The sequence below is a fragment of the Struthio camelus genome, chromosome 3 (genome assembly GCF_040807025.1).
Source record: "Struthio camelus isolate bStrCam1 chromosome 3, bStrCam1.hap1, whole genome shotgun sequence".
Taxonomy (NCBI): domain Eukaryota; kingdom Metazoa; phylum Chordata; class Aves; order Struthioniformes; family Struthionidae; genus Struthio; species Struthio camelus.
In genome coordinates this window covers 87989172-88011489 of record NC_090944.1, presented here as the reverse complement: position 1 = coordinate 88011489, position 22318 = coordinate 87989172, and the positions used below count along the sequence as shown (strand labels likewise).

The window sequence follows — 22318 nt, the reverse complement described above, 5'->3', positions numbered from 1 at the left end:
TCAGTGTTGGTGAATAATCCCTTGCAAAAACAATCTCTCGTGAAATAGGATTCCATATAAATCACTGTAAAGATTTACAGAATAAGACTTTAGTGAACAATATCCTGCCTGCAGGTTTCTACATTGTGATAGCGACTGAGTAGCTGGGTAATAATTACTGTATTCTGTAAGATCACTTAGCAGAAAATCCTTATAAAAATGCAATTATTTTTATTAACTTACACAGGACCTTTCCATAGGGGATTTAATTTGGGGTGTATTTACTCAGCTCTAGAGGCTGGGGTTCAGCTGCCTTTTTCCTTTTGCTCCCTGCAATCCTCAGTGCACTGGTTACAGCCCCACTTTTGCAGCAGGCTGCGTACTACGCATTTCATTGCAGCTCCTCCTGCCTCACCCACACTCAAGTGGTTGTTTCAGCTCCTATGCCACCATTATCCTAGTTTTTTCTAAACTCCCTTTCCCCATCATCTGTCTGTCTTTCCCTATTTTTCAAGGAATTGATCATACTTGCATAGAGGAGACTCTTAGGAGATAAGGGTGTTGAGTGGGATGAGATAATTTACCAGGCAAAGGAGTGGGGCCAAATGAAAGGTGAGCCACTGTCGTTCTTGAGCAGTAGTAGACAGAATAGGGAAAGAAAAGGTGTTTGTTTTTAAGCTGCATTTAATACCAAACAAATCATTGTTATAATTCAATTTGATCTTTTTCATGATGTTTTCCTTTATGTATTATGATGAGCATTACCAAATTATTGCTGAAAAGGCATTTTTGCTGCTTTCAAGACAGGCCTTTTCCTTTAAGTACGATGCATGCTACAGCTCCTGATGACTTCACTGGGAACTCCGACTGGGGAGCTCTTGTGAAATTGTATTTATACATGCAAATACAACCAAAGCTTTTTTTTTTTGCCCATTGTTCCACTGACATTATATAGTCATAATAGAACCCTTGCATCTAATGCAAGTGGATGCATAAAAGTGTTTTAATTTGCATTTATTTGTGTTTCAGAGTTTTTTAAAGTCCATTTTTGGATTTGAGGTATCAAAGCACATCAAAAATTCCTCTTGGAGTTGGTGAGAATTTTCTGGTAAATGAAGTTGGATATATGGTTAGTACCACAGTTGCATCAGTGGCATCACCGCACTAGGGCAATGGAAACTGTGTTATGCTGACTGAATAATGAAAACTTAGATTTACAAATATATTGGGCAAAATGCAAATATGATTCACTGCTAGTTTATTCCCTAATATTTAGATGGCCACCAAGCATATTTGACTGTTTGCAAATCAATATATTTTTACAAATATGTATCTTTAAAATTATTTTTCATTGTTATCTAAGGTTTCTTCCATAATTGTTTTTGCCTTCCTACTCAAGAAGCAGATGACCAATCATGAATTGCCAGTGGCTAATGAATAATATAGAAAATAATCATGTAAACAGCCAGCTTTCAGGTTAAAGGTTATTAACAAACTATTCATCTGGTATATCTGGCAATTTCTTACAAATCAAGATGTATTTTGTCTAGTTTGTTGAATATATACATACATATTTATGTAGGCGCAATTCACATTTCCTATATAAATGTACTAACGTACAGTTTGAGGCAGTGATATTTTAACAGTTATAGTTTAGATGAACAGCAATAGAGGAATTTCGCATAGCCAAACAAGATCTTTTTCAAATATAAATAGCCAATGCAAAGTTTCAGTAATTTACTCTGATATTGACAGAAAGAATTTGGGACTAATCTGTATAAAGTACCATCTTCCATTTTTGTCAGGTGAGTAGCTTTTGCTATTGTCAATCTTATTTCAATGGATTTTTTCTCAATTTAAACATTTTAGTATTAGAGATTTTCTAATAGTAACTATGTGTGGCTTGTTAATTGCTAAGCAAACAGACTGCAACAAGAAAACACAGTTCTCTAAAGTTTTGTTTCCATTGGGCTAAGTATGTTCTAAGGGAATTTAAATATTTGCTGGATCTCTTCATTCATTCTTCAGCAGTTATGAGAGAAAAGCATTGTATGTAGAGTTGGATTTAAGGAAAGAAAAGTATAGAATTGTCTCACATATATGAAATTGAAGTTATTAAATTGTATTGATAAGGTTAAATGGATTATAAGAAAATGGAACACAGAAGCAGATGCAGTTTTCTGTTATTTCAGTTCAGGATTTTCAGGTGAAAACATGCTTTAAGAATCAGGCAGAGGAAAGCAGTTTACCAAGACCTGCCTCTCCGAGGTTTTTGTTTGTTTGTTTGTTTTGCTCTTCTTTAAAATGGGCGTCTTTAATCTGTTTTGGCATTTCAAACCTCGTGCACACAGCGCGGGTTGTTTCCCACTGTTGCAGAACACTCCGCTGGCTGAAAACACGCTTTGATTTGAGAGCTTTACGCTTTCAGGGCAACGTCGCCTTCTGCAGCCTTCCAGATTCACAGCGCGACTCTGAACTTCCACTGGGAACGAGCGTTTCTCCTAACTTTCAAAGAAGCCCTGAAATACTCTATCTAAAATACTCGAGCAACTTAAAAGCTAAAAGTATGTTAGTGTTGTTGTTGTTGTTGTTGTTGTTTTTTTTAAAGCAGGAGTAAACCGGAAGGGAAAAGAGTTTAATTTTGGACGGCGGTAGCGGCTCCGCCGTAGCTGGGCGCGGACTCCGGCTCTGGGCAGGCACCTGGGACGGCAGGTGCACACGCCGCTCCTGCCGGGCGGCGAGTGAAACCGGACCAGGCAGAGGGCATTTGATCTTCCGGAAGATGCAGAGGCGCAAGACGGAAAGCTGAGCCGCCCGGCTTGCGGCTGCTGGGCTTAACGGCAGCAACAAAACCGTTTGCACGGCGTTTTGGCAGCGGCACCCGCCCCGGCCCGGCCCCTGAGCGCGGCAGCCTCGGCGGGGGGCCGTCGGCGCCGCCGCCGTTTGGGGGAGCGGAGCGGGGCCGCGGCCAGGTGAGCGCCGCGGCCCGCCCGGCCTGGGGCCAGGGCAGGAGCAGCCCGGTTGTGCTAACGGAAGAGCCGTGCCGGCCGGGGCTGGCAGGGCTGCGAGCCGCGGGCACTGGTTACTACTCGGCGTGCGAGCGGGCAGGCTCGGGCCGCGCGCCCGCCCGCCCGCTGCGGCCGTTGGGTTCCGTTAGGCTGAGCGGCACGGCGCGGGGCAACGGCTCCTCAACGGCCGAGTTCAACTGCGGCGCAGGCGGGTCCCGGGATTCCCCCCCCCCCCCCCCCCCACCTCCCCGCGCCGGCAGCTCGGCTCGGTGCGAGGGAAGCGCTGCGGCCAGGAGCGGAGGGGCGGCGGCCGGGAGGGCCAGGCTGTCCGCAGCCCCCCGCTGGCTGGCCATGCTGGCGACCTTCTCCTTTTCCAGAGGTAGGCTGCGGCGGGACGTGCCTCGCCCTGCCCGCCCACCTCTCGGCGGCGGCGGCGGGCGCCGAGGGCAGAGCGAGTTCAGGGCGAAAACGAAATCAGGGGCGTGGGGGCTTCTGGCGAAGTCCTGGGCCCCGCTGCGTTTCCAGCTTCCTCCCGGCGTTGCCCTGGGCGGGCGTTTCCTCAGGGGGAGCCCCGCTGAGGCCCGCCGTGGCCCTGGGCCACCGGCACCGGCGGGCTGTGGCCGGGCTGGCGGGCGGCCGCTGCCTGAACGCTGGTGGCGGTTGGTGGGTGTTGGCGGTGGCGGGACGTTCAAGAGGGCAGCGCGAGCCTGGCGGCTCGGCGGCCCAGCCGGAGCCCGCACGCCTTCGGACCCCGCCGCTCACGCGGGATGGCGGCCCGTCGGCGCGCCCCGCTGCGCCTGTCAGCGGCGCCGCCTGTCAGCGCGGAGGGGGGCCGGTGCCGGACACGGAGTCCCCGCAGGTGTGACACAGCCCGCCGCCGCACCTGAGGCCGGCGCCCCCCCCCCCCCCCCGCCTCAGGGGGCTGCGCACGGCTTGGCGGGCTGGTGCTCGGGGGTGAAAGGTAGGTCGGTGCACGCCTAGTAAAAAGGGGTGTGGGGGGGGCGGGGGGAGCGCGTGTCAAACAAACACGTGCGATGCGGGGCGCTATCTGTGAAGGACCGTCTGCATGTTGGTGTAGCAAGGGGTGTGTGGTGCCTCACTGAAAGTGAGGGGCGGCTCCTTAGCGTCTTCATGCCAGCCGCCGCAAGGCGCTTGCCTTTTGATCTCAGAGGCTGGAAATAGCTGTTTAAAATAACGAGGCCGCATAGCGAGGATCTTTTTCCTCTTGTGTCGCTCGCGCTCTCCGCGTTCCCTTTAGGTAACCGCTGTGCTGTAGCTCCTGTGCGTGTGGTTGGTAATGAGGGGAAGGGAGGCAGCTTGGGAAGTGATTGCTCCGCCAGTGGGCGTTTTCTGGCGGCTGGGGTTGGTATTGGAAGCAGCATTGCAGTGATTTTATCTGCCTCTTTGCAGACGCGCACGCACATAACAGGGCAATATTTGCATTGCATAGAAGAAAATACAGATTTGTTGCCGTTTTCTTGTTTTGAATGCGAAATGGGAGCATGAGGAAAAGCGGACTTTAAAAGGGGATCGGAACCGCTTCGCGGTCAGTAGCGCCGCGTCCCCCTCCAGCCTAAAGGGGGAACGGAAATGTGAAGACTTTGTGAGGGAGGGGAGCCGGGGTGCAGAGGAAATACTGTCCGGGAGTTGCCGGAGGGAACGAAGGACCGAGCCGCGGTTGCTTCTCGTTTTGCTCCTTCCTTTCTCGGCTTTCCCTTTCTCTTTACTCCGGTAGCTCTCCTAGGCGTCCTGCCTTAAACTACCGCGAAAGGGAGGGAAGAGCGGAAGCATGTCCAACCCGGAGAAGCGGATCTTATCCCGCCCCCCGGCCCCCCTGGCTGCAGCACCAGGGGAAAAGCCCGGCTCCGGCAGCCTCCCGCTCCACTCCCATGGCCAGAGCGGCGGAGGTGGAGGCAGCGGCGGGTCTCCTCCTCCTCCCCCCGCTCCTGGAGGCGGCTCGGCTGTTCGCAGCTCCCTCTCTCTCTTCCTAACAACCACCAGCAGCAGGAGCCGCGCTGCAGGGACAGCCTCCTCCGCCGCCTCCGCCAGCATCGTCCCCAGAGCGGTAGCGGCTCCTTTCCTCGCTCCAATCCCCTCCTTTTCCTCCGCTTCTCCATCTTCTTTTTACTTCTTGCCGCCGCCTCCTCGTTTCCCCTCCTCGTTTTCCTTTAACCTCACAAGTCTCCAAGGGAGGGAAGGAGGAGGAGAGGCAGCGAGAGCGGCAGGAGGAGGAGGAGGAAGAGATGTTGGCGGAGCAGCAGCAGCAGCTCACTTGATCGCCCATCCAGGCGGCAGCGGCAGGAGGAGACTGTTCTGTTCTTCCTCCATCCAGGGCTTGCTGCTCCGTTCCGCAGCCGGCGGCCCCCGGCAGCACCAGTCTCGGCTCCTCCTTTCCCCGGCCGCCTCTCGCCTGTGGTCCTGCAATTCCCTCGGTGCTGCAGCAGCAGCAGCCCGCGGCGACGGGATCCGAGGAGGCGACGGACCCGGCAGGAGCAGGACTCCTAGGCGGCAGCAGCGGCAGAGAGGCGCCTTCTTCTCCTTCTCGTCTCCCCTGCTCCTAGGGCCAGACATGGAAGATGGATCTAATTCTGCAAGCTGCTTTAGGAGGTTTACAGACTGTTTCTTGAGCACAAGTAGGTACCGGAACGCTGTGCCCGGCGGCGGGGCGCGCGTGTCTCGGGGGCGGTGAAGGGCTGTGTCCGAGGCCGGGTGCATGCCCATTTCTTTGTGAGTGGGGGGAGGCGAAGACACAAAGGGGTTGTGTGTGGGGGGCGTGCGTGGACGCATGGAGGAGCGGCCGGGTGTGTGTTGAGGATGCACGGACAAAGGGGATGCTGGATGTAGCCGAGTGCTCTTTGTGGGAGCTGCCTGTTAATGCATCGGGGATTTCTGCATCATTTCGGGATCACACGTAACTCGGTGTATGTGTGTATTAGCTTTTTACTTGGTGCATGCTTGATTTGATCGGGAATGATATGTAGGGGAATGGAGACTTTTCCCTCTACTTACTTGAAGTAACAATAAGGAAGCATTATGATACCGGCAGTTAACAGAAAAGAAGCGGATGAGGACGGAAAAGGGTGACATGTATTGCTGCTTTCTGCATCTCCTGTCATATCTGCCGCACGCATTCAAATTCAGTGGTTTTGACCGGCTTTGGCATTGAGTGCGTCTTTCTTCTGGCCGGCCGTGGCTTCATTGCAAAGCGGACGACAAGCCGGAGAGGAAGCATGTGCTTCTTGCTATTGAGGGCTGGTGCTGTAATGGGAATAAGTGACCGACTGGCAGGGAAGCCGGGATAAATGGGGCATTGACACGTTCAATAATGGGCACTTAGCAGCGAGCGTCTTCCGCTGCCGGCGAAACCCTCGCAAACTCGCACCAAGTCTGAGGGCGGGGGTGTGCGTTGACCCGGTGTCAGGAGGTGGTGGGGAGGCGAGAACAACCAGCTCTGCGTCTCCGGGGACGGCTCGGTAAGTGCCTATGCGGGGTCTTTTTTTCCTCCCCGCGGTGAACGAAGGGAGCCGCCGGCCGGCCTGAGCCGCTGAGGCGGCAGCTGTGAAAGGGAGGAGGGTTTCGCATTGCAGAAACTCCACGTTCGTAGCGGTTCGGCACGGCTCCCCTTCGGGGCTCGCCCCGAGCCAGCCTTGTTCCTGCCTGCGCCGCTGCCTCGCCTCGCCGAGCCCAGCCGCCGGCGTTCACGTTTCCGAGGCGTTTCACTGGTAAATTGCTCCTCGGCGAGCCGGCGGGTGGGCGCCCTGCGGCGCCGGGGCCGCCTCTGGGCAGCGCGGCCGTGTCCGCGGAGCAGCCGAGGCTTCGGGCCGAAACCCCCTCGGGGCCGGGCTGGCCGTGCCCTGCTGTGAGCCCCTCGTCGCCAGCACTCCACCGCCTGCACCAGAGAACTTGCTGGTACCCGGTTTAGTCTTGGCATTAATGAATTTCAAAGCGGTGAACGTGTTTGGGAAACAGCTCTAACTAATCAGGAACTTCTTTTTTTTTTTTTTTTTTTTTTGTCTAATGTTTTGATGCTTAGGATGACTTTGATCAACTGTGATTGGCTGGGGTTTTTTGTGTGTGATATTTTCTTAAATTAGGTTTATCCCTTAAAGTGTCTCTAAACTTGCATTTTAATCTCTTGGCATAGCTTCACTTTTATGGCTTTTTGGAACAGGTAAATAGCATTTAAGTAATGCATGTCTGTATTTTGGGGGGACATAATTGTAGAAACGTCAGCTGAAACCTCATTGTTTGTCTTAATGCCTTATGGCTCTCTTAAGTGTAATAGCCTACAAGTGTGGTCATATTCTGTTATATGGGAGAGATGTAGAAAGATAACTTTATATTTACTGCATTGTCTTTTTGAAACTTTCTTTAATAGTTGATTATGCAACACGGCTACATACATGTTTAGTTTTAAGGCCTCAAGGGATTCTTAAGCTCTTGCAGTTTTTATTTTTTCTGCATTTGAGAGGTGTAGAACGCTAGTCATGGATGTAGTACAACTCTGATGTTTTAAAGTAAGCAGATGTGGGAGTAAGGGACAGAGCCAGAGAATGTGTCATGTAGGGCAATCTAGACCAAGAAAAAGAATGCATGGAAAATATCAGCTCTGTACACACACTGTTTTAAAATAAGCCGTGGCTTCAACTTGAGCAATTTTATGAATGCTTGAACAGAAGAAACTTGCTCATATTTGACTGATAGTGACCTCTGACTGAAGATTTTCCTGCAGGCAGGAAAGGGGCAAAACAGCTCTTTTGCCTCTGAGCTTATTGACATCTCTAATAAGACATGCAGCCTCTCTCTCTCTGTGGAGGCACTTTTCTGTCCTCTGCTGCCTGTTCTCATGAAGCTTTCAAGAACCTAAATGTCTGAAGATCTCTAATCCTGTACTGAGTGTGATTGAAACTGGCCAAGGGTCTCAAGAGGTATTAGTAAGGTCAGATGGACAGAGCACATGCATACATACACACATATGTATGTGTACACCCTTGAAGTGATTGCCTAAGTCTAATTTCCTTAGGAAACCAGGCTGAAAAAAGAGGTGGAGTGGAGGGAAGTCAAACAAGATACTGTTCAGTTGCAGTGCAACAATTGCAAAGAGCACTTATTGGACAGTGTTTGGAGTACTGTACACAATACTGGTTACAGTACAACAGGAAGACTATTACTGCTTTGAAGAGGGTGAGTTCATGTAGAATAATGCAGATAATGCACTGCATCTCGTACCTCTTACTGCTTCTGGAATTGTATTTCAGATTCTAAATCATATACATATCTGTACGTATGCTGTTAGACTTTGGGGACAAAAAAGTCTAAATATTTTTACAGGGGAAGTCACGAGTTCTGCAGGGAAGAGGAGCGAGATGATTTTTTTGAAGGGTAGACTTAAAAGTTACCTAACAGAATCTTCAAGATTGGGAAGCAATAAAATTGTTGGAGATGTATTACTCCTTCTCTGAACGTTTTTCCACTTGCATGCAGTCCAATCAGGCTCTCCAAGTTTTCTTAAAAGATTCTTGTTGTTACTAAAATTTCAGATTCTGCAATATTCAGTTTGTGCTATATCTGACTATTTTTGATTTTTCTTATGATTCTGCATAAAGCACTGAACTGGACTGCAGAAGTCTGCATAGACTTTGTGTGTGTGGTTGTTCCTAATTTTTTTTAAATCTGTAGTTTGGTGCAAAATAATGTGTTGAGGAAACATATCTGCAGTCCTAGATCAATTCTCCAGTGGATTTCTACCATATTTAGGATGCGGCAAGTTGCCAGGCATTCCAGGTTTTTGTGAGATGTCTTATCTTCATGAGAGCATCCCACGGTTGTTCTACAAGCAAGGTCTTTAAAGCTGCAGGTGTGTAGCATGTTTCATCTGTGTCCCTTGAGTCTACTCACAGGTATGAGTATTTTACAGGATGGGGGCTTGTACTTCTGGGAATATTATTGGCATATTGATAATTTTACATAAAATAATGTTTTACCTGCTTTTCTTTGTTTATCTTATTTCTTTACCTTGCTTATCTGATCAGCAAGTTTATCTTGCACTTAAGCGTGACAGACTTTTAAGACTGCATAAAACTCTAAGGAAGAGTATGTGTAGGGAGGATCTGTAGTTGTAGGGAAAAATGGTAATTTTAAGTTTAAATAAAGCTAAAAGTGTTCCTGTTACCTGGGCTAACTGAAAAGTTGATCTTGACCTAACTCTCTTATTCCTGGCTTGTGTGTTCATTGCCTGTAGTCAGGATTTTGTAAACCAAGTACTGATCTTCAGCAGTGAATCCCATGCCTAAAGGTAGGCAGAATTTGATTTTGTAATTAAAATTTAGTTGCTGATGTGGAAAACGGAGTAGTCCCTGGATTTCACCCCCAGGGATTCTCACTCCGCACTGATTAGAGAAGCAAAACTGTCCCTAAAGCAGTGTATAGTTGCAGTGGTACATGATGTCATTCAGTGGCCCCCATCAGGACTGGCACTTTGTAATACTCAGCTTTGCACAAACATACAGAAGCAGCATGTAACTTGCTCTGAAGCACTGCTGTTTTAATTAGGAAGAAAATGGACAGATAAACACAACTGAAAGCCAGGGGAGTGGAAACTGTGGATGTGAGAAGTTAACATTGAAAGAGTATGCATTTATCAAAGTTAGGCGTTTTTGCAAACTGTAGTCGAAAGCATGCAGTTTACATTTGAAATAATTAGCATGCAGTTTACATTTGAAATAATTAGCATGCAGTTTACATTTGAAATAATTAATCCTCTGTCCCTTTGACTTCTCAGCTCTGTTGTCCATGTTTGCCTGAAGTCTTGGGGGTACATAGTACTCGCAGGCCTTGAGAAAGGAGGTAAATCCTTCAGAGTTAACTCTCAGGATGCTTGTTCCATGTTTAAGATGCACTGTGGAAGAAATGGTTATGCCCAAGGCATGCAGCTAATGCAGTGGGATAACATAGCTGAGTTGGGTGATGGTCTTCATCACTCCTTGGAGTAGGATGGCTGTTCATTTAAGGTTTTTGGAACAAAGCTGAAGTCTCAAATCACTTCTGTTCATGTCCTTCCTCCTTTTGTTGGCATTTAAGCCGCTCTTATCAGTTGGATCTGGTGAAAACGCCCATCTTCACTCTTTCAAGTTTATTTCTGAATGTACATGACTTAGTGGCTTGATTTTGAAATGGTCATACGGACACGCATCTGCACTAAGGATCTAGTAAATACTTGGCTTAATCACTTTTAAATCTTATATTGTACAGATCATTGCTACCTTTTGTTCAGTTTTAAAATCTTGTATCATAGTCTCATACAAGTAGATGATACGTACCATTCTTGAAGATTGAATTTAGTTTTATATTCATAAAATAAGCATGAGACTGTGTGCGTGTTGTGTGGAGGGGTGAGGGTTTGTAACTTGGAAATGTCTTATGCAGCTTGTTGATCAATGTTAGTCTTCACTATGATTAAAATCATGGGATTTCAAATTGGGGCTCATATGAGGTGAATTCACTAATGCTACTTTAAAAAGTATTACAGTTTCTAGTCATATTTAATACTTTAAAATTAAATGGATTTTTTTTTCGTGTTTTGGAATTTGCACTTTTGCACTGTTATATTCATTTTAAAGGGAAGTAAAGATCATAAGAAAAAAAATTAGAAGGAGAAAGGACTGTTTGGGGTTTTTATGTTTTGTTTTTATACTCCCTCTGCTGGTTGCTTTAATTGCAAGTACCTGTAATCAAACTCTTCTACTAAATCTCTTCTTGCTTTCTGTTTTGTCAGTTTGGCAGCAACTTGTATTGATTTGAATCTTTAAAATACAGAAGAGTTTGTATTGGTTAAATGAGAAAACACTATCTGCAGGAATAGATAATTTTACACCTGTTCTATGGAATGATGTTTTCATTTTTGTAATATCTTGTATTGATTTGAACTCTAAAAGCAGTTAATGAATCTTTCCGTATATAGGCTGCCTCTTTACCACATAATATCACAGAAGTAGCGATTCGTATATTGTTCCAAAATATGTAGCCGTATATTCCATTTATTGTAACAAATTTGCCATCCAGCTTTGAGCAATGACTATGACAAAATCTGTCATACCTTTGTTTTGTTAAAATAATACCTTTTCATCAGTCACCAGATGGTGAGTGCAGCCTTATGGTTAATTATGAAAACTCAAGTCAAAGTATGCTCTGCAGGTGTAACAGTTTCACAAGATACTGGTTTTAGTATGCCAGTATACAGTAATGTCCATCCTAAATGTTTATATCACTCAATAACTATAATTCTTAGGAACTTTAGAGATTAGATACAAGGATTGCTTTATGTACAATTGAAATGCAGCCATTGCATTCCCTCATGGGTGTCAGTTACAGCTAAAATCATTCAATATTGCTTTTTGATATCTCTCCCCCAAATCCATTCTTCACTGTATAATGCATCTTCACTTGTGCTCATACTTGATTTCTTCCTGTCAGAACTTGAAGAGTGCCACCTACTGATTGACAGTCAGCTCCTTGTAGAACTTTGCTGTTCATTCACCATCTGCAGGTTCTCCCAGCTCAGTCTTGCTTATCTCGTGGGATGTGACAAGCTGATGTGGTTGAGTGTGGAAACTGAAGTTGAATCAAGCCTCAGCTTTGACCTCTTCCATTAATGAAGTTTTCTTTTCTTTCTAATTTATTTCAAGATGAGGAAACAGGATTTTCATCCTGGGCGGTTTTTGTTTTGGTTTGATTTTGTTTTTTTAAGTCTCTTTGTCTCCTCCCCCCCTCTATTTTTAAAAGCGTTTGAGAAAGTGGCATAGTTCCCTTGTTTCATCATCACTTTTTGTCAGGCTGTTATAATTACTATGGGAAGAACAAGCTTTACTAACATTTATGGGAGAGTTTGGCTTCTGCTATACCAGACACTATATTGATCTGTTCCATGCTTGAATAGACAGTAGGAGTTCAAAAGGCAGGTATGGACTCACAATCTTGTTTTTTTTTATTAAAAATGAACAATACAAAATGCTCATGATACATTTATTTTTTAGGGAGAGAAGGACAAACTGATTAAAAAGTTCTGAATTTTTATGGCAATTTGATTAATCTTTATTTTCTGTGTGCACTGAGAACACTTTTTCTTCAACTTAGAAGTGTGTGAATTAATTGTGTTCTTAATTAAAAAGCCTTAGAAAGTGTATGAATACTTTGCATTAGTTCAAAAAGTGGTATTTACATATTTACAGGGAACTCCTTTATTATAGAATAAAGCTTATCTTACATACCATCTTCCTGGTAATTTCTAAGCTCTTGGCCCCTGAGCCTCTTGTCATAGGTGGCATTGGGAAAATAGAAGTTATAGTATTTTTTTTTACCTTGTTTCTGAATTTCATATTCTTTGGAAAATGCATCAGTGGCAAATTTTTGTCTGAGTGGGTGGGATTTTTAACTGTAAAATGCAAAATTACTAAGAGATGCCAGATCTTACAGCCCTGTAGGACTAGAATTGGGGACTTTATATCACTTGGAGGCTTTCTAAAGTAGTTCTGGTTCAAAAATAGCAAAGGATAAGGCTTTTGGATATTATTCACTGCCTTGTTTTAGAGAACTGACACTTACTTAAAGTGATGTCTAATTAAAACAATAATAATAAAAAAGCCAACCTAGCAGCAGCAGTAGTAATCTCAACCTTCTGTGATGTTGGGACCCAAAGAAGAGATTGTCAGAATTTATGAGACCAGTTAATCCACCTTCCTGCTGGAAACTCTGAAGATTTAATGCTTTTGTCAGTGCTTATTGATCTGATTCCTTGCTTGTGCATTATCACCAGGCTCCTATGCGGTTTAGCTGTACTTAACAAAGTTTATTCAGCTGTTAATAATTCCAGCATTCTTCCTTCCTCTTACCCTTCCACTTGCGTCGAAAAAATCCCCTAATGTCAAGCCATGAATAGTTCCTAAAGGAAAGAAAACTTTTGGATCACAAGTTCTAGCGACATTGTACAAAACCTTTACATCTTTAATTATACTTCTAATCCATCTTGAATTACGTCCCTGAAACAGCAGAGACATCTGGCTACTGGCATGCCTTGCTTGGTCCCTTTAATATATAGTTTGTTTTGCTTCACCCTGTGGGGGAATTTCATAACAGACAGCGAAAATACCACTTTCTCTGTCCTAGATATTTTAGTAGCATTTCTGCAACACTGGGGTACTCTGGCTTACAGAGTAAGATGCTTGGCCTGAGTTATGATGGCTAAGTGTTTGTCCTGTTCATTCCTTTGTAGTTTTCTTCACTGTCTAAGCTTTGTTTGTGCGTTGTATTTCTCCTTGTGTCTCTTTTTTTTTTTTTAACTAGGTAAAACTACGGTTCTCTCTTCCGATTGTCTTTGACTTTTGCTGAAAAAGTTATATGCCTTAGTTTTTATTTCACTAATAATTTTTTTCCTAACACATTTCAGTTACGTTTATGATAAATCATTCTTTTGCCCTAACACTTTTTGTTATATTTATATTTTGTGTTTCTTTTGTGCATATACAGATAACTTGGAAACTTCTCCTGAGTGAATTCTTTTTTTGGAGCGTATCCCTATTGTCTGTACTTTGTCTTCACATTGCTTTCTTTCTCTCTCTGTCTTATCTATTTCTCTGCTTAGTATTATTTCCTCCTTGTCCACCCATCGGCTTATTTTAGCTGATGTTTCCTTCTTGGTTGCTGAATTCTGTATGTATTCTGTCCCTTCCCACAGTATGCCTGTCTCTTTCCCTGTCCTTTTTACAATGTTTTTATTTTTCCCAGATGTCTTGTTTGGTCTGTGTGTTGCTGTTACTCTAGTTCTGGTGTAGTTCACTTTGCCTCTCTTGTCTCTTTTTTGTAAGACCAGATTTTGCACAGCAGTTTGAAAACCCTTCCTATGTGTTCTGTGTTTGCAGTGACTCATTGTATTTCCTAATCTGCCACTGTCTGCCCAGCCCTAAGTGTGATGTCAGTAGGATCTTTTTTTTTTCTTTTAAGCAAACGTAGGACTGATGAAAGTTACTATTTGATGTAACAGGAAACTGAAGTAATCTGTTCTCAAAACAGGCACTGCCTTAGCCATTATTCTCAAGTTTCATCAGGCCAAGCTCCTATGTGGCTTGCGCTTGGGAGCAAATCAGTTTTATATGGATGTGTCTCACTGTTCCTGTTTCTTCAGACTTCAGCTTTCACTAGTAAAGACTCCTGAGACAACTACCCTTCGGAAGCTCCTTTCTCAGAAATCCTGAGTCTTGGAATGCACTTCTGTGACCTTCAGTTTATGATTATGAATGCAAGAGGCTCTTGGGGTTAGAGGTGTCCTCTTGAGAAGTGCTTTCAAAAGGCTGGAGAGTATGGGCGACTTGCAGTCTCCAGTGTTTATAGAACAGTGCATTACCCGTGTAACTTCTGGCTTGAGTTCTTGTGATACAGAGAACAGGATAATCTGGCATGTTGGAGGATCTCTCGTGGGCCATTTATGTGGGTAGGAATGTGCTTGTAGATTGCCTATTTCTTTCAAACCTTTTTTGGACTTTCATTGGAGCTATATGCTGTGTTTATACTGGTAAATTAAATACAGATAGGATGTGGACTCAAGCTCTAGCCCTGTAACTGACCGTATTGCTTAATTTTTACTGTGCTCCCTCGTCCAATTCCGACCAATGCCTGACTAATACTCTCTTAAATACTGCCTGCATGTGAGTTGGGAGAAAGGAAAGGCTGGGGACTGTTCCCAAAATGCAGAGGGGAACGATGCTCGTCTCTTCCTACTTCTTGTAAGGGGAAGAGTTTAGCTATATGGACACAGGCTGTATAATGCCACTGCATTTTGTGGCTGGAGAACAGACTCTGTTCTGTTTTATTTGCTTGTATAGGGACATAGCCATATGGACCAGCAGAGAAATCTTTATACCATTTGTGGCACGAGGGCAGACCTTGTTTCTGTGGACCAAAATCTTGTCTCCTGCAGCCTGAACCACAGGTTCTACAGATTCCTGAATGAAAGATGTGTCCAGTGAATATGGGACCATTGCTGGGAGATACGGCTTGCTGCATGGCTGTGGGCAAGTAATTAGCTTATCTGTGTTTCTTCAACTTGCTGCTCTGGAAGGCTTCTTAAAAGTTGTAGCTGGATGCTTGTGAATGAATGTTCATAGGGGAAAGAGAAGACAAAACTTGTTGACAAGTATGAATGAAGTGCCTGTGTAGATGGCATATACTTTATGTTAAAGAAAAATTATGATGGCTGATCCATCCATGGCAGTAGTATTAAAGGGGTAGAATTCAGAAATAGAAGGAAAAAGTTGAAATGGTAAGAGAAATTGAACATTTTTATTGCTGAAAGGAATGTGCTAAAAGCAGAAGAAAATGTTTATCCTTTTAGAGAAAGCTATCTATAAACTCTGAAAGGTTTCTTCTTGGGGTAGATGAGAGACTTGCTGTGTAAATATCACTCAGTAAATTGTCAAATTTTGAAGAAATTGTTCCCCTGAAGTATAAGGTTTGGGGCTTTTAGAAGTAGGAGCATTATCTGTCTTTTTAATATCACAAACCTTTTCTTTCTACTTAACTATCTTCTTTTTAAAAACAATAAAAAGGGTTCCTAGTGATTTGTATATACTATATGAAAAGGTCATCTTTAAGCACATTCATGAATTTCTTCACTTTCTGTGGCTTAGTATTATCTTTATTGACTGGCTAACTTCTATAGCATTCTCTTACATATGCCAGCTAACCCTCTCTTTTTACCATTATTTTACTAGGTCACTCTGAAAGTTTTACTGCTCTACCCAGTGTTTTATTATAAGCATGATTTGTAATTTAATAATTTGTCCACCTTGTTCCTTTTTTTTTTCCTGACCATTCATTAAAGCATAAATCTGGCTCCATATAGACTGTATGTCTCTTTTCCATGTCTATTAACATGAATTGTTTCAGATAGCTCTAGCCATGGCTGTATTGTGAATACAGCTGACAGCATTGTGTTACTTTGCTGATAATAGGCAGGATGTCCTCTTACTTGTCTATGTCAAGTCTTGATTCTTGTTGACAAGGTGATGTTGCAGGTGGTAGCTTCTGATTTGGCTGCAAGACTAGCTTTTTATTTGTTTTGGTTCATTCAGCTATGTATACCTTCTTTTTGAAATGTTGAATCACTCTCTCAGCACTTTGCAACATCTTGTTTTAACAACCTTGTGCTTGAAGCAAAGCAACTTGCTATTCTGCAGTGCCAAGAAACATTTTTTTCCAAGCACTTGTAAAAGGAGGTTTTTGTTTTTCTTATTTGAAAACAGTTCTATTAATGCTTATGGAGCTGAAGGGAGGCATGATAAGGAGGTTAAAATCTGCTATCTTTATCATATTTGATAAGAAAATGTGAGAACAGTTACCCAATTATTTTGGGCAATGCTGAGAATAAATCCTTTTGCTAAAAAATAAACTGTTAAGTGCAAAGTGGCATAAGAATTGTTTAAATATGGAACTGTCTTGTGCTAAACTTCAATTTGGAACTTGGAACTGAGTTGTCAAACTGATCTGAAAGTCTATTTAAAAACTTACATGTTGGTTTAAACCAATATGGTTTTGGTAGGCTTTAGACCTCTGAGACATGAGCTCTAGCAGGTTTACCAGTGGCAGCTGAGTTGCCTAACCTACAATTCTGTGCTCAAAGTCATTACCGGCTTAGCAGAGGTAACAAAAGAAAGGCTGAAGAACATTGTCTGGCTTCCTAACATGTGATGCGTGTGGAGGTGAGTTTCTGCTGGTATATTGAGTTGTAGACTGCCGTGATTGATGAACAGACTGCTCCTAGCAGGCTCTTGTAACCTGCTTCAAGCTTACCAGCTCAAGAACAGGACCCAAAGTCAGTTTTGCAATGAGAGCTTGAACTGCTGCAACTACTTGCTTCTTTCACCTTTCTCTCTGTTAGTGCTGAAACATGTCTGACCCTAAAGCAAGCTGGTTCAGGGAGCTGAGATGGTAGAAAACCTGATGACTTTTTGGTGTAGGGTAAGTTTTCTGCTGCTTAACTCCCTGACCAAGTTTGCTGTGAGGTCGGCTGAGCACCAATGCTGACAGAAGACAAGCAACATGAGCGCGTTACTGGGAGCCGATGAGAGGATAACCCTTATCACCAGCAGCTTGTCTTAGATCACTTCAGCTGTGCCTTGATACAGTTATACTGTAGTTTCATGGTCACTTTAAGTTGACATAAACTAACACTCCAAATAAATGGCCTCATTCTTCTTCCCTAAGGCTGCTCTTTCCTATACACGTGCCCTCCTCCCTTGTGCAGGCACGTTCTTGGCCTCATGGTGAACTAGATTGAGAACCTGGTCTGAATTAAAGCAGAGCAGGCTTAAGAAGCTAGAGGATGTGTACCTTCAAGTGTCGATAAGCTTCAGAAAATAATTTGGAAGTGTATGTTTAAAACATTTAAGGTGGAAGTCTTAAGAGACAGGAAATAGCATTACTTATGTAACTTAGCTTTTGCCATCTTGGATGCCAGCATTATGAAAGTCTCTAACTGGATGTTCAGTTAATGTTTGTTTGTTTGTTTTTCTTATGGAACTTTTTCTTCATTTGTCCAGTACTTTACCTAGTATAGAACATGCCAGTTGTTGATGGTAAGAAATGTTACTCAGTATCTTTTTTTTTTTCCCCTCTAACAAGACCTGAGTCTTTCAATTCTGCAGTGTAGACCCTCCATAGAACTTGAAATTACTAGTTGTTTTATGGACTGTTCTATTTTATTTATTTCCTATTTTTGCATTTAGCTTTTGCGGGCATTAATTTTTACTGGACTCTGGGGCAGTAGCAGACTCGGCATATTATTGAAGAATGTGAAGGGGATTAGACAGAAGTGCAAGAATAGTCACTAATTTTGGGTATGTCAGTGACGGGAGGTAAGCTGAAACTCATTAAAACCTTCCCCCCCCGGCCCCCCCCCCCGGAAAGTATTGGATGGGCACTGACCAATCCTCTAAACAGACCTGGAAGTTGATCAGGTTACCCTAACATCCAAACAATTTCAGACCTCTGTCATCTTTGTTTTTCATTTGGGGAAACAATTGGAATTAGAAAAGTGGCTACTAAGTACATCAACAGCAGAACCAGACTTGGAATTCAAGACCTGACTTCTCAACCTGGGATCCCTCTACCAGAGCACATTGCCTTAATGATTCAAAGAGAAATGTTTCCATAGCTTCCAGCGACTTCATTTACTGTTGTGTTTATCGTTTTCTATAATCGGGTCCCAGACTCTGGGAACCTAGCAGCTTTGAATGAAAAACGTGCACTACATTGTTCTGTTGAAGGCCAATGGTGAAACCAGTTTAAATGTGCTTGTATTAAAGCTGTGAAGTGAGGTAGTGATCAATTTTGATTAGGCCTACTTCTACTGTTTTTCTTAGATAAACAAATTTTCATTGACAGAAAGAATCGCTGTTTTAGTAAATAGCATTGTATTTGTTGAGAAATAGCAGGAACAATAAAGGTAATAAACTTATTTCAGCAGTAACAGTAAGACTGGGGGGAGAAAAAAGATGAAAAACAGGGGAAAACAAGGATATCCATCAAATGTTTCTAGACTGTATCTGCACTTCATAGTTTTCTGGGCAGTTACCATTTTCTGCCACGCCTACACTGAGCGTTAGAATTTGCAGCAGAGTAGTCTTCAAGTTTTTTCTGTTTGCTTCATTTTTTAATATGAATTCAGCTACAAAAGCAACATTACCATGTGCTTTAAATTTTAGACCATAGACCCTTTCTCCTGTATGTTTGCTGGTATGTTCTGGCCATGGGAAGTTGTGCTGCAGTCAGTGCTGTTGCTTAAGGAGTGAAGTGTTAAGCTTTACTGGGGGAGAATTTGAATAGGATTTTTTTTTTTTTAGTGGATGTTTTCTTAATTCAGTCCTACATCTTTGCCTGAGTTTGGAAATCTTTGTGAAACTATTCAAGAAACTTAAGAGCTCTTGAATGTTAAAATGATTACTTCTTTTTTTTTCTTTTTTTTTTTTTTTGGGGAGTATCAGGAAAGGGGGGAGTAAGGAGAAATGAATGAGCCTGTTTAAAATTGAACAGTGATTATGAAGAAAGTAATATATCTTCAATCTATATGATGGATATTGTTCCTATGTTCCTTTTAAGCAAATGCACTGACATTTATATTATGAATAACAGTCACTTTGTATTTTACTGCTAACAGTTATATGTAGTTCTTTACTTAGTGATATTTACCTTTTATATTGTTTGGTTGTGAAATTTTGTTTGTGAAGGTTACAGCTTTCAGTTTCATCACCTCAAATATCAGCTGATGCACAGATCAGTGAACCTTTTAAATTCAGTTTCATTTTTTTATTTTTTTATAGTTTATTTCTATCCCATTTGTTTGGTAATAATGCTGTTCTGAAAGAAAACAATTACATGTGTATTCTATGAATTGTTTGAGTAAAATACTGAAGTACAAATACTGTTATCTTTTTGCCATAATGCTTTCTTTTTTGAAGCGATGACGTAATCTGGGCAGCCCCTAAGCACTTCTGTCTTTCTGTGTTATACATCTTCATATTTTCGGCTACTTAGCTTGCATGCTTTTTCTGTTGAAACCCTGGGAAACTGCTCATCTCTGCACTTGTGATAGAGCAGTACAGGTTAAGTAAGACAAAGACCAATAACCTGCAAAACCCAAGCAATTCAGTGCACATTGGATCTTTGAAGTCTGGATGTTCCTGGAGTTTTTCCTTCTCTCTTCGCTGCCTCCACGCTTTTCTTTCTGCCCAGCCTTTGTATTCTGTGGAGTCTCTGCACTCTGTGGAGTCTCTGCTATCTAATAATACGGGTGGGACATCGTCTTCTGTTCTTTTTCTGCAGCCATTCATTTATAATGTCTCCCCTCTTCCTAGTTGCTGATTTTCATGAAGTTACTTGATACATTTATTGTTTACTCAGGTTTGATCAAGATTAGTCATTAGTTCAAAATATATTTGTAGGGGCAAATTTTGCAGCTGGCAAGCCAATAAGACAATTAAATATGTTGTCTTTAGGGCATCTGATGGAATAAAGTCCTTGGGGGGAAAAAAAGGTTCCAGTAACCTTCCAGAGTGGTGGTGGTGGGTGTGATTTTGTGTGTGTGGGGGGGGGGTGTATGTGTGTGTTGCATCTTTATTAGTTCTCTTAGTAGCATTGAGGTCACATTAATGATAGCTGTGACATCTTTGGATTCCCCAAATTTCCTTTTATGTAGGAGACAAACGTGCATGGCTTTGGAGTAAGAGATCCATGATGTTTTCAGTAGCTCCTTACTCTCAAGTATAATTTACCGAGGGACTCCTGCAATTCAGTTGCTTTGGGAAGTGCAGCTGAACTGATGTAATGCATTTGTGTTCCCTGGAAATGGAACAAAATTGCAGCTATACTCGCTTTAATGCAGGGTTTGTCACTGACTTCAGTTGCCATGATATTTGCTCCCCTCATTTGATCTTCTAGTTGTACTGACTGTTTGTGCTTTATGAATCTGATTTGCTGCCATCGGTCCCTCATAGCAGCATTGTAAGTATTTATTCGTGAGGAGGATTTTATTTTGAAGTATGATGCAGCTAAATCTGCGTTTGACAGAACTTACTAGTTTCTTATCCTTTGAAGAATTATGCTGAGAAAGGGAATCATCATAATTGATTCAACAGCAAGAGGTGCTAAATGTATAAAACTACATGAATTCAGAAAGAATCTTCTTTGAAAGAATTACATTTTTCATCTGATGCACATTATTGCTGCTATCGGTAATATGTTGTCTGATGAAGTTGCTATGTTTCCTCTCAGTCCGTCTTAGAAACTAAAATGCACTGAGATAATATCATCTTGATCCCATCTGCTGCATCAGTATGTGTTTAAGCCAAATCAATTGGATATATTTTTTTAAACTATTTTGTTCAAAAAGTCATTTAGTCTGAAGAAGGAACACACTGCACTCCATCACTTAGAGAACTGCTGTGGATTTTTCAAAGATTCAAAACAAAAATGCTCAGTGCCTTGTTTTGAATTTTGGTTTTGGCCTCTGGAAGATGATTAGTTTCCTGCTAAGTGTTTGAAATGGCTTTCTCTAAATTTGCTTCAGAAAAAGTAAGTCATGCTGACAGTTGAAAGAACATGAGCTCCATGTTATACCAGTAGTTGGTCTGAATGCTTGGGATATCCAAGTGTTTTTTCTCTGATCACAGTTGTCAGAATACAGTGCATGGAGACTTACCTTAGTGATAATTTATGGAGTGAGTAATTATGTGTAAAGAATTTGTAACCCGAAAGTGTTGAAGAAAACTCCAGAGGAAAAATTCTTCCCTTACTTATTCCTGTTTAATTTCAGTGGGGATTGTAGGAGTGAAGTAGAGGACAGGTTTGGTGCTCAGTAACATTTTTGCTGTATGTTAGACAATGGAAGGGTAGGGATAAGGAATCCATACAGCTAATAAAAAATACAGAGCAGAAAAGTCCCTTCTTCATACACACATTTTGCAAAGATGTTTTCAGAATTCAGCAAGACCTTCATGATGTTTTTCTTTGGAACTTGTTTTTTTAGGCCTTTACCTAAAGGTTTTCATTTACTTATACATGCAGATATGGGAAGAAAAATGACTCTTCTCAAAGGTCCAGTTCCCCTTCTCTTGGTCGTAATTGCTCTCCAATGATTCTCCATTATTAAAAAATAATGATAATTCTTTGTTATTGGTAATTCCTTGTGCTATTTGTATAGTCCATGATCTGAATGAAACTTCCAATAGCCTTGATGGGAAGGGAAGGGTAACTAGACAGGCAGCTGTTCTTTCTATACCGTTTAGAGTAAAAGGCTCGGTGGTCAGGTTTTCATATAGTTAACTGTGCATAAATTTTGATGGGGAAAACTTGTAAAAGTGGTTTAAAAGCAGTAGGATAAAATAGTTTTATTTTATATAGCAAATAAAGCCTGTTTTTGTAACAGCTTGAAGATGTTTATTCTGTTTATGGTCGTTTCATGCCTGTTCATTTTTCCAGGCCAAAGACATATTTGCAACTTGAATCCCATTCAAACTCTCTAAATAAGAGCTGGACATAGAGATAAGAATGGTACATTGATATTTAAATGGCCTTTTTTTTTTTTTTTTAATAAGGTGATGTCCCTCCTATTGCGTTGTAAATTAAATGAAGACTGATTTAGTTTCAGATTTCAGAAAAATGAACTGGAAAGGACAACGTCAGGAGGTCTAAACTAAAGAATAAGGCATGTTAAGCTGGTGACAATTTTGTTCTTAATCACAGCTTGTTTTCGGGTGTTGGTGTGCTCAGTTTCCAGTTCATAGCAA

At 42.6% G+C, this 22318-nt stretch overlaps 1 protein-coding gene across 3 annotated transcripts in view; it reads left to right on the top strand.

Moving 5' to 3' along the window:
• Positions 1–22318, top strand: part of PDE10A (phosphodiesterase 10A) — a 388058-nt gene that overhangs the window by 182444 nt on the left and 183296 nt on the right. Inside the window, exons 1-2 of one of the 3 annotated variants that reach the window (XM_068938931.1) lie at positions 4348–4533; positions 5320–5620. The exons of 1 other annotated variant lie outside the window; for it this stretch is intronic. In XM_068938931.1, coding sequence (XP_068795032.1) covers positions 5557–5620 — 64 coding nt within the window. In that variant the 5' untranslated portion in view covers positions 4348–4533; positions 5320–5556. Of the gene's footprint in view, positions 1–4347; positions 4534–4776; positions 5621–22318 lie in introns of those variants that run through there. One more of the 3 variants, XM_009680921.2, reaches the window with a different exon arrangement.